Source organism: Ammospiza nelsoni, chromosome 1 (assembly GCF_027579445.1).
Source record: "Ammospiza nelsoni isolate bAmmNel1 chromosome 1, bAmmNel1.pri, whole genome shotgun sequence".
In the NCBI taxonomy this organism is placed as follows: domain Eukaryota; kingdom Metazoa; phylum Chordata; class Aves; order Passeriformes; family Passerellidae; genus Ammospiza; species Ammospiza nelsoni.
The window spans coordinates 45,251,565-45,264,076 of NC_080633.1; the positions used below are offsets into that span (position 1 = coordinate 45,251,565).

At 39.5% G+C, this 12,512-nt stretch overlaps 1 protein-coding gene across 3 annotated transcripts in view; it reads left to right on the plus strand.

Annotated features, from left to right (window-relative positions):
- MYRIP (myosin VIIA and Rab interacting protein) overlaps positions 1-12,512 on the plus strand; it is a 209,022-nt gene that overhangs the window by 145,268 nt on the left and 51,242 nt on the right. For all 3 annotated transcript variants that reach the window (XM_059482118.1, XM_059482136.1, XM_059482127.1), the window contains exons 4-7: positions 9,245-9,381; positions 11,037-11,120; positions 11,725-11,822; positions 12,136-12,216. In XM_059482118.1, the coding sequence (XP_059338101.1) occupies positions 9,245-9,381; positions 11,037-11,120; positions 11,725-11,822; positions 12,136-12,216 (400 nt within the window). The remainder of the gene's footprint in view (positions 1-9,244; positions 9,382-11,036; positions 11,121-11,724; positions 11,823-12,135; positions 12,217-12,512) is intronic.

Sequence of the window (12,512 nt, forward strand, 5' to 3'; positions counted from 1 at the left end):
AGCTGGGCAAAGATCTGCATTTTAATGAAAGACTTACCAGGGAAATACTTGGCAGTGTGGTGAGGAAGAAATTTCCAGGCATTGAATGAAACACCTAAAAGGGCTGAGAAAAGAAGGGGACAAGTTCTCTCTTTGCATTTACCCCTGTGGTGATGGGGACTGCAGACTGGTTTTGGCCGCTGAATGATCTACACTGGCTGGCAGTAACGTCTGGGGATTATTACAGATCAACCCAGAAGTGAAAGCCAGAGTCAGATGAGGAGAACTGGGCTTTTTTTGCAGGTGGAGTTGGTAGTGTTATGGATATGGCCATAAGGCTCCTTGTGAGGGACAGGCTTCATGGTTCCCTTATGTGGCAGAGTCATTTGCTGATCAGTAACAAGGTGCTAACAACTGAGTGCCAGTGAGAGACACTCACTCACTCACCTCATTTAAGAAAGCATCATCCATGTAATTACAGGTTTAAAGAAAAAGTGAATTGAAAATAGCCTTCACTTAGTTTGGCCAGCTTTTTCTAAAGAGTTGGCAATTTCTGTGGCTGTAGTCTCAGCAGGACTTTGAGGGATGAGTGACTCAGGGCATTGTGTAGCCCAGATTCAGGATCAGGGTGGCATATCTGGTGCTCTCAGTGTGGGATGTCATCCACTGGGACTGCGCTGTGCAGAGTCACATCCCCACAGTCATATTTGGTGTTCATGAAAGAGTGCTGGTGTGGCCTCTGATTATCTGTTCTGGGTCTGTGTTTAAAGAACCATACAGACCACTTGGGTATTTTCTTATTCATCACAGGGGGAGAAACAGTGGGAATGACTGGATGACTAGAAAACACGATCTGGGATGAAACAGGATTCATTAGCCTTTTTTTCTTTAAAAAAAAAGTAGAAGGGAAAAGAGCAAACATCTTAAACTGTCTTGTTTAAATAGAAACAAGGAAGGTTCAGCTTAAATGTTAAGAAAACCTTTCAGCATTAGGATAGGAAAACATTGGTGGATGGCTGAGGAGCTCTGCAGCATCAGCAGTCATTACGAACAGGCTGCCTGTGTATCTGCAGGGAGTGATAGAGGTATAGCTCATAATGTTTGGGGGCAAGGTGAACACCAATGTGATCCCACTGCTTTTATGGCCTAGAGCCCTGCCAGAGAGGCGTGAAAGCAGCAGTAACTTTACTGCAAGCTCCCCTGCAATGCAGCCTTTTGAACTTTACAGTTCACAAGTCAGCTCTGAATAAATAAATATCAGTTAACTGAGACTCTCTTTACAGGGCAAAAATGGGGAAAGAACATTCGCTAATGGCTGAAAGACATGGCAAACATTCTTATAAGCACGTTGTTATGGCAAACTTTTATTAGCTCATGCTGAGATAATGTCAGGAGCTGTATTGGATGTGGCCTCTTGCATCTTTTACTGCTGGTAGATGCCTGAAGAGAGGTCCTTCCCCTTCTTAGGTCACTGCTGTAACTGTTGTTAGCTCTCCACAATCATGTTTTCACCCCTGGAGTTTATAGTCAGCTAAATTACAGTGAACCACTGGGTTTGAAAACCCTCTTCTTTTTAAAAATTGACTTTAATAACTGCTGCAAAATCTGTATTTCACTTGTGTTACCCTAAAACAAAACATGCTTTCTGTGAGCAGCAGGTCATGTTAATATGTCAAATACACATTTATTTGTGAGCCAGGGAATCGTGACCTACAGCCTCACAGGGAAAATACAGGGCAAAATAGCTTAGTTAAACGCTGACATGTTCTACTCTTGTGTCTGTTTTCCTACTGGAGGAAAGACTATCACAAAGATTACAAATATCAATCAATCTTTCTCTTTTTTTCTTTTATTTAATAAAACATGGGCTAAGTCTGTGATTTTCTTTTCACGAGAGGTGCTGTATCTTCTCCTTTCTAGTTTTCAAAAAGGCTGTTAGAGGCACAAATGTGACTTCTGATTTTTTCATACTGGTTGCTGTCCAATAATTGAATGATGTGTTTAAGGATCAGCAATCTCATGGTTTATTTTAACATAGAGTAGATTAGATCAGTCTACCACTGGGCATATGAGTGAAAAACCTATGGTACAGAGAAACATCTGTGAATGGAGAAGGGGTTAGTGGATTTTGCATACCACGTATTTAAGATATTTCTGCTTTTTTAGTGAGCTTTGAAATGTTACTTAGTAGAGGGAGATGTGATTCTACACAAACTTTAACTCAATTTGAAACCAGCACATTACTTGCTGGTTTTCCTCAGCTGTTGTACAATGCCTGTATTTTCACTAAAGCTTTCTCCCCAGTTTTGCATGCTGGTGTTACACAGCTTTGCTGCAGCATCTCATGACAAGGCATGTATGGGGCATCCAGATAATTAGGAGGTAGATGTTAAAGTGAAGAAAGGCAAAGCATCCCTGTATGGCAAGTGACTGCAGACTCTGATTGTCAGAGAGCTTTGAATGGGCCAGATGTACGCTGAGATTCAGGTGAAGTATAGCCAAATGTATGGAATATAAGTCCATCCATATGTGTCTTTTGAGGCCTTGGTTGTTGTAGTGTCAAGCACAGAATCCTGAACTGACCAGTGCTGAGTGTGCTGAAGGCAGAGTCTCTGCTTACAGGAGCTTTCCTGCCATCTCTTCCATGTCATTTCCAGTGGCCAGACACAGAGTACAAGGCTAGGTGAGCCTTTTATTTGAGCTAGTATGACTCAGTATCTTATTTTTATGAACCAGCAGTCACTTACTGTGACCTGCTTCATAACACAGCAAGTGATTCCTGCACTTTGGCACATGCTGCTGTGAGCAGTCCTTGTCATGTCCCTTTGGAAAGGCACTGAGACTTGGTTTAAAGGGCCAGGGTGGTAGAGGTTTTAATACTTCCCTCAATAACCAGCATTAGGTGAACTTGTCACAAGTTTTTGTCTTTCTTCCATTCATGAAGTATATGTAGGTTTTCTGAGTAAAACCTACTCTGTTTCCATCATTCAACTTCTTGACTGCTGATTTCAAAGGTGAAGGAGACAATGACCAATTTGAGAGTTGCACATACTGCTATCTTTCATAAACAAACAAATCTTTGCTTCCTCTCTGCTAACCTTAATTTGTTATTTCCTATGTGTTGTTCCACGTTAAAATTTAAAAACCCAAACTGAAGCAGCAAACTTCTCAATGGTTAGGAGAATGTGGATTTTTAGGAAATACCCCATGTGGTACTGTCCTGGTGGTTGAGCTCTCTGAATAATTAACCTGCTGTAGCCTGCAGTGCAGTTACTGGGCCAGGTTCATGTCTGCTGCACAGGAAAGTCTTGATTTCACTGCCAGGGACATGCACAATTGTTTTGTTCCCCTTGTGAGAAAGACAGATGATGTTTTCAGTGGGGTAGACAGTTTTCATTCTGGGGTAGGTGCTTTGACTCAAGAGAGTCTCCCCTCTGCTGTTAGTTGGATTTTGCTGACTGCACAGAGTGAATTCATTGTGCCCTGCCGTGGCCTTTCCTGTGACACACCTGCATGGCTCAGTGTGCTGTACTTTGACCTGTCACAGTGTAATCTGTGTACAGCCCTTTGCTGTGGGTAATTGGAGGAAGGCATTTTCTGGAACAGCACTTCTTGAGAGATGGGTGACCTGAAGAATGCCATCAAGAAGAAAATAAATTGGATTTCATCTTAAGGCTTGGGAAGGAAGTGTCACAAAGAGTTAACAATGGTGTGCTGGGATAAATGATTAGGAACTGTTTTTCCTGTGTGAATAACTGCCTTTCATAAGCAGGGGATAGATGTAAAACAATCAGGGAAGTGCCCTCTTGAAATAACATGAGCTTAGCCAAAGATCCTGTTTAGGGCTTCAGGGTGCTGAACTTTCTCAATATATGTGGGGCTTTAAGTCTGATTTTTAAAAAACTGAGCATTGGTACGATATTCATGTGTTACAATGATTCATCCTGAGGGGAATGAAGGTGAACCTGGAAGTAGGTTTGATTTCATTGAAACTGAAAGAAACTAAAAGACTTTAATTCAACAATTTATAACAAGCAGTACATTACAACCTCTAAAGTATCAGCCCAAAGGAAAAAGCAAATATTGCTATTGGCAGAGAAACAATAGTTCAGGATGTTGAGTTTGAAGCAATTTTACTCCAAAACTAGTAAATAAGAAGTGACAGGTTAAATCTTAATTGTTTCTTGGGGCACCAGGTTGAGGCCACTTTGTGCTGGGAAATGGAAACAAAGGCCTTGAGCTTCATATTGCGTGTGAGTCAGTACAGGGAGAGAGCCCGTGGCAGGGGCTGTGACGGGCAGCGTGCCTGTCACAGCTTAGTCTGTAGTAGCTGGAGTTTCCCAAGCACTGATGCATAACATGGCCCTACTGCAGCCAGGGGGAGATGGATGTGCAGCTCCCCAGGAGGGACCAAGGCTTCAAAGGATGTCAGTCCCACAGCAGCAGTCACCCATCTGTGGGGAAACATCACGGTTAAAGGCAGGAATGTTTAACTGCAGCACAGCTCTTTTTCCAGCCCAGCATCTGGCTGAGCAGGGCTGCTCTGGGGGAGTCATGTCCACCAGTGTCCCAGCTCTGACAGAGCTCAGTAGTCAGTCTTATCCTGGCTCCCACCCCCTCCATCACTTGGCTCCTGCTGAGCCTCCAGGCAGTTCAGTGAGCCCAGGGAATGCTTTCAAAGAGTGAAAACTAAACATTGATGTTGCTCTTCTGCTGACGATTTGCATTTCTAATATTTCTTAAGTTTGATGTGGTTGTGTTGTGCTTTGGAGCCTTCCCACAGATGAGCAGTTCTGACCCGTGCATAGTCCTGTATTTCAAAGAGGGGGTTTGATCGGCTTTTTAAATTTTCTTAATTTTAAAAAATTGTCACATCTGCAAAAGTAAAAAGTCCAAGAATTGTAAAGCAGCTCCATTCCTGAGTGAAACTAATCACTTGCTGAATGCAGATCTCGAGTGACCTAAGGCTGGGTGTTGTAGTAGGTTATGGGTGCAGTAGGAGAAGCACGGGATGGCATTTGAGGGACTAGAATACTTTATTGGCCTAGTGTCAGCACAAAACTATGGAAGATCTCTTGAGGCAGGTATGAAAAACTAAAAAAGGAGGCTTCATTTTCCAGTGAAAGTCAGTAGCAAGGAAAATCCAAGTGATTATGTGTTCACCCTGACAAATGAAGTGTTTGTAAGATTTCAGGAAGCACCTCCTGACTTAGAGAAACTAGACTGCTGCTCAGTAAGTGACTAGTTCATCTTGTGGGGGGAAACTTCTTACAGAGTTCATGGGAAAACAAAAACATGGAAAAAATGTGGTTGTAAAACCCTTCTTTGTATTATGAATAGAGATTAAGGTCTTACATACTAAATTGGTACTACCTTTTAGAGAAAAGTACTTGCAGAAGCTTCATATTGCCTTTACACCAAGTAAAACCTCTCAACTTTTTAGAAGAAAAAAGAATTAAAGAGGTAAATCAGACACTAAAGAATCTCCTATGTTTTGAGTACTGTGTGAGTGATGTCTTTCACGTGATTGTCTTCTGGTCATCACTGATAATGAGGGAGGTGGTTCATGTCCCCACTTCACAACACAGCTGGTGTACTTTTTTTCCTGAAGGAAAGACTAGAACTTTACTATTTGGGTGCTTCAGGTGAGAAGTGTATTGAATAAAAATTGCAAAGATGTTAATGGGCTTATCCCTTCTCATGGTGCTGCTTGATTAAGACAAAGACATTATGGCACTAAAAAAGGATGGGCTTTATAGTATTTGTTCAAGTTTTAATGTTAAATCAAAAGCATTTTCCTGGCTTTCACACTTTCTAATAAGACAGAATTTTAAAATCACAGTATTTTCCTCTGCCAAAAGCACTTCAAAATGCAACTCAAATCCGTGGCAATATTATATAACATAAATAATGTCCTTAGTGTTTAAAGCTATTTTTCAATAAAGACAGAACAGTCTTTGTTGCACATAAAGAGCAAAAAATGGCTTCAACCAGTCTTGCTTCTTTAAATTCAGACAAATAATATCCTTTAAGTGTGAGTTTTTTATTTCACAGAGAGAACTTGCATACTTTCTGTTGAGGCTAATAAGGGAAGTGTTTCATTCCAACAATTTAATGCTAGCACTGTCGCAGACTTTCATTATTCTCGACTCATGGACCGCTTTTGCAGGAAACAGCTTTAAAATATAGGTCAGCATTAAAGGATTTTGAAATGAGGTGAAAATGCTCTTATTTCTCTTTTGAGTGAGTCCTTTATTTTAGTATCTATAAGAGAAGTTCTCTCTTCTCCAAATCCTTTCTCTGTAGGAGGAATCAGTAGGGACATTGTGACTTATGTGAAAGTTAAGAGGCTGAAAAGCTTTAAAGGAGGCATTGTAATCTGTTATAAAACATGTTCAGGACCTAGGCATAGATTTGGAGTGTTGGTAGCTCTCCAGCTCATAGGAGAGAAGCATGAAATTATTAGATTACTCACAAAGTGTTAATCCTGCAGCAATGAGGAAACCTGAAAAAAAAAAAAAGAAATAAAAAAATCCTTGTGTTTACACCAGATTAACTAGTACAAAGAAGCAAGCATCTCCTTTCATGGTTGCTTTGAGATATATACTCTCTATCCTTTTGACTCTTCCGAAGTTCACGTACAGAAAATATTATCATTAGAAATAAGAAACCTCTTTTAGTTGCAAAGCATTCTCACCTCATCAAGAAACCAGTGCTGTTAACTTTCTGCTTTTATACAAGTAGTATTGATCAAACCCAGAAAAACATGGTGACACAGGGAAAAAGATGAGGAAGCAAGCTTGCAATGAATCACATCTTTTGTTTTCCCAAGCTGCCAGGTCAGCATTCATAACTGGCTATCCTAACTCACAGAGCATTCAGAGATAGGTGACTCTCTCTTTTTTTTTTTAATCTTGTCATTCTGTCTGAATATTAAGAACTGGGTCTTCTTGGCTTCCAAGATGACAAGTTTAGCATTTAGAGCTGGTGCAGCTGAGGTTACTTGGTAAACATGCTGAGGGAGTTAGTGAGGATCTTCAAAGCCCTGAAACAATGCATTTGAGGACTCCCAGTGCTGTGAGTCCCCTAGTGGTGATGGTGCTGCAATACTTTTTTGTGGACAGCATGGAGAGCACTGCATTTACTGGGTAGAAGAGCATCCTTTCTGGTCAGTAGCTCCTGCTAAGCCATATCCTTTTATCCTTCATAATGATAGTGACTCTGCGCTATTGACTGAAATCTTACCCTGTCAGGTTCTGTAAAAACTCAGAGGACAAAAGTGACAGAAATTCAGAAAGAAGAAGACAATATTCTGATGTAGTTTACATGAGAGCAATTGTTTCCTGCCCACAAAGGAGTCAGGTTCTCAAAAGGCCTAAGAATTGCAGGTTTGGGAGAGAAATTTCCCTCCATCAGATTCATCACTGCACCACAGTGAAGCTTTGGTCAGTGGGTCAGGTCTTGGACAGGCATCATAGCAGATCTCTTAGTGGCAACATTATGGGGATTCAGAAACCCTGTACTTCACAGAGAGACCAAGGCATCCTTCCCATTGTTTGTGCTCTGGATACTTTGTTTCATCAGAGTAGTTTCTGCACCACATGTAAGGAGGTTTTCAAAAAAAAAAAACCACCCAACAAAAGATTTTTGCCCATGTAACATGTTAGTAATATTTGTACAGTGGTGAATATTGGAACTAATCAACCTCCTGGGAACCATAGTTAGGCTTGGGATATTACTGTGCAAATAGATGTTAGAGGGCTAATATTCTTATATTATCTGTAAACATCTCTCCTGCATCTAATTGCTGAGACAGAATGCAGAAAAAATAGCCTTCTGTTCCATTATGAGCTTTTTCTTCAGTTGTCTTCTGTAGAGCAGCTAATGAAACTTTAAGGGTTCACAGTTTGAATATGATAGGCTTCAGTGATTTTTATTTTTAATTTCCCACTGCTGGTGTTTGTTACTAAGCACTTTCTGGTGATGACAGGCAAGTGGACTATATCATGATGTTTTGATTTTCATGAAGTGGATATTCATTTTTATCATAAAAGTCTGAATTCAGACTGGAAACATGTAGTTGAACCCCCACGCTCAGCATGTTTGTTTGTTTTTTGGTTACTGAGAATCTCCTGAGGTTTGGTGGTGCTGATTAAGAACTACATTTCTAGTCTGTCAGTAGGTGACAAAACAAAAGTTGTTCATTGTCTCTTGCCTTGCACTTTACAAAGAAAAGTTCAGAGTCCCTGAAGGAAAATGTAAGGTGACAGTGAGACTGTAATTTTATTTTGTTTTTCAGCATGGCTCTAGGTTTAAAAAATCGGGTTAAATCATCTATATATGTTGAAGTCTGGAAATGCTGAGAATCTGGCCCTCCTGGTGGTGACACAATTTCTTTAGGAGTTCATATATTGACACTGGGCACTGACTTTAGCCTTTTGTTCTCCTAAATCTGCTGTTAAGAATAAATCAGCTTTAATTTATAGATAGAACCCTAGGATTCCCCCCAGTGACATCCTCAGTGGGAAATGTACAGGTCTGCAGTGGATTTCCCTGCCGTCACCCTGAAGCTGTTTTTGCTTGGGAATGTGGCACAGGTTCTCTCCCTGCACTGCTGAAGGTACAGGTGGAGCAAGTTGCCACATGCCACACTGGAAACAATACAGGGCTTGCCAGTATCTCGTGGCTTTTTAAAGAGTCTGAGCTCTGGGGACAGGTCTGTTAAGATGAATTACTTTTGTCAGTGTCGATTCCTGTGGAAAGTGAGAAGGCAAACTTCAGCTCATTCTGCTCTGAGGTCCTCTGTTAGGCCTTGTCTGCTAATTGTTTTACCCAGATAAAAGCAGTGATGTATTTTTATGTAAATGGATGGGTTTTGTGGCACATTGATGGGCTTGTGTTCTTATGTTATCTATAAATCTCTGTAATTGAAGGCTATTTTTAAGCCCTGTGCTGTTTCAAGGCTTGTTTGTATTTTATAAGAGGTTGTAGTGTAAGCATTATAATGTAAAAGGGGAGACAACCTCCTCTGATAGTACCAAAACCAAATAAATCCTTGAGTAATGTGAAAAAGGTATTTACTTACAGCTTAACCATAAGTAAATGGTTTTTTTCCTTGCTGTAGCATACCAGATACTTGCAAAGTACAAACAATAAAGAAAGTATCCAGGAATTAAAAGGTTTGTGATCTGAGGCCTAAAATATTTTTCCCACATTTATTTGTTGTAGAATCATTCCAAATATGTAGTTTATTTTTCTGTTTTAGGCTCCTAAGGACCCAGTCTCTGGATTGGTACTATAATAATGTTAAAAGCCGCTTTAAGTGTTTTGGAAGTGCCAAGGTCCTGAAGAACTTGTACAAGAAGCATAGACTAGAGAGTGGACTTTGTCCTGATACAATAGGTAAGAATAGTTTTGTTGATTTCTTATAAGATTTATTCTTATCTGCTCTAACACAGAAGCTGAGACAATGGAAATTCTGAGATTATTTCAAGAGAGATTTTTAAACACAATTTTCTTGTTTGTGAAAGAAATACCTCAGTGGAGAGAGAAAAGGATGAAGTGTCTAGAGAGCTGTTTAAGAATTCAGACAATGTTTAATCTTAATTATGTCACTGATAGAGAAGAACTGTCTATAAAGTAAATTGCAGTTTATATTCTAGCTTGTGTCCCCACATTTTTCAGTTCTGAGTAGTCAAAGAATGATGAAATAATTTTGCATTCAACATTTCACCATAGACATATTCCTGCAGTGTTGGAGGCAAAATTTGATTAACATGAGATACATTCAGTATCCAAGTTGACCAAAATTGACATTTCCTTACTTAGAGTTTTGCATATTTAAGGATCTGAAACTGGCCACGTTTTATTTTTGTATTGATGTTTGTAAATAGGTAAAAGATACTGATAAAGTATTGGCAACAACTTTTTGAGTGATGACACGACTCACTCCTAGCTATGCTCTTCTAATGCCCCACCCCACAAGAAGAGTGATTGGAGTCAGAAAATGGGTTTGAAGAAGTGAAGCTTGCTGTCATACTGGTAAATTCAGCAAGTTACTTAGAACACAGCTAGCTGATTATTTGGCATTTCACTGGATTTATTGAACCAGATAATTTATTCTTGTAAATCTTTTAAAAAATTGTAAAGAGACTGTTACTTTTCCGTAGTCCTTCCTTTGTCTTTTTATGGTAAGTATAGGATGGTAAGTAGACTCTCGAGTCCTGAGTGGAAATTTTAGGTGTTTATTATGAAAACTGACATAAAAGCTTTTAGGAACAAGCAACCTAGTTATTAAATTGTGATTTAATACTGTTTTTCCTTTTTGGGTAAAAAATTTGCATTTCTTGAGAAGATTCCTTAACAACTGAGAACAAATCTGTGTGAGGACAAGCAAATCTTGTTTCAGTTAGGGCACAAGTGGGACAATGAAAGTAAAAACTGTGGCCAGGGATGCTCCCCAACTTTTATAAGATGTATTGCCTTTTTTTAGCCATAGTCTCAGTGCTTGAATGGAAGTGTGAACGATGCAATGATGAGTTGCAGTGGCATGTGCACTCTCGGTGAGACCTTTCTAAGGAAGGCCTTTGAGTCTAAATGTCATTGCTAACTTTCTTCTGCTATCCCTGTGACTGTTAAGTAAACCTTTTGTTCCCTTTGAAGATAAATACTAGTATAGGTGTCTGGGTTTTGCTTTATTTATACAGCATTGCCCTTTAAAATGTAGAATCTATTTCTACACCAAATGCCATAGTAAAGTCAAATTCCCTGTACTTAACTTCTGCCATGTAAGTTTTATGCCTGGTAGCTTCTTTTTTACTGTAGTAATAGTTTTTTCTATTCAAAATGAATGAGAAGTCTTTGAGATGAAAGCAGTCATGTTTTGTACAAAAGCTGCTGCAGTCATGATTTATCCAACAGCTACAGCTAGGAGGAATTTTCCAGTTATCCCCCATTGTGTGCAGTGCCACCATATCTTGAGTGAATATTCTAATCTAATAATGCCGTGGTTATTAATGGGTGCTTCTTATAGTAACACATGATTCTGTCCTTTTTAGCAGAAGGAAGTCTGTATGAAGGCAGCTTTGAGAATGAAGGAAGCATTTGTGGCAGTGACTCTACCTTCTACCAACAGACAGAAGGTATGCTGCTAAAATCTCATTTGGTTGAAAAGTAGTCCTTACACTTTGAATTACTGGGCAAGTAGCTTAGAGTGCTGGGAAGTCTTGCCCACAGGTCCAACAATGTTTTGTCAGAATCATTCAGCAAGACTCTTGTGTACCATGCTGGGACATCTTGCATCAGCATTACACTTACTACATGCCTATTCTAGTGTGATTTTCTTAATGATCAGGTTTTGTTACTTCCCTCCCATTTCCTTTCCTGTGCTCATATATTTTTTTCATTCTCTTTCCTAAATTTTGTTGTTCCTGCTTAAAGGAACTTCACAAATCTTCTTTCAATTATTTCCTCCAAATTATTTTGCTGCAGTCTAAAATAAGCAACATGAAATATATAATGTTTTATTGTATCTAAGATTTACATTTAGACAGAAACTTAGAGATTGCAACAAATTTCTCTGTCTTTTTTATTTCACTGTGCATATTTATGGATTGAGGAAATAACTTTTTCATGAACAATTTAAGACTGGAATATGTGTCCAGAATATGAGTCTGAATTTTGGAGCTCATTATGCAAAATGTACATATATAAAGAACATGGTATTTTATCTTATTCTTCATCTAGGACACAGCATGATGGATACCCTTGCTGTGGCCTTACGTGTTGCAGAGGAAGCAGTGGAAGAAGCTATTTCTAAGGCAGAGACCTACAGTGACAGCCTGGTAACACTTTAAAAAACAAAAGTATTAATTTAAATAGGACAATCATGTTTCTTTTAATTTGGGTAATGGTATAAAGGAAAACCGCTTTTGAAGTAGTGACTGTCTCATACCTAAGGAGCTGGGCATGGATTTTATGAACTGGTATCCAAGACGCACATTGCATTCCAGAAGGTGACATACACTTTTTGACATGCCTGTCATTTTTTCCCACAGTGCCAGTAGGGCATATTACCCATTTCCCAGTCTATACGTTTTCTGTGGGAAGACTGTTTTTATGGGATTTTAGTAAATACAGATATCCGTTTTCATGCAGGACAAGCAGAATGAAGCTTGTTACTTGCAGGAGCACAAGGAGGACCTCATAGAAGAGCTGGCCACAACCATTGTGCAGAAGGTATGGCATACTTTTTCCCCTTATGTTTAATGGCCAAAACACAATGTTTTAGACCTGAAACGCTGCTAACAACAAAAAAAATGACACCAAAGTAGAAAGTAAAGTAAATGAACTATGACAGTGTTGGCTTCATCAGCTATGTCTGACAGACATCAGTTTATAAGTAAGATCAATCCAGTACCTAACCTGATGTCCTACATATTCAAAGCTGAGAGGTACCACTCCCTGAGTGATGCCCTTTCTTGCAGCGAAGTTCCTTGCTTGATGGAATTTTACATCTGTATTTCACTTCCCCA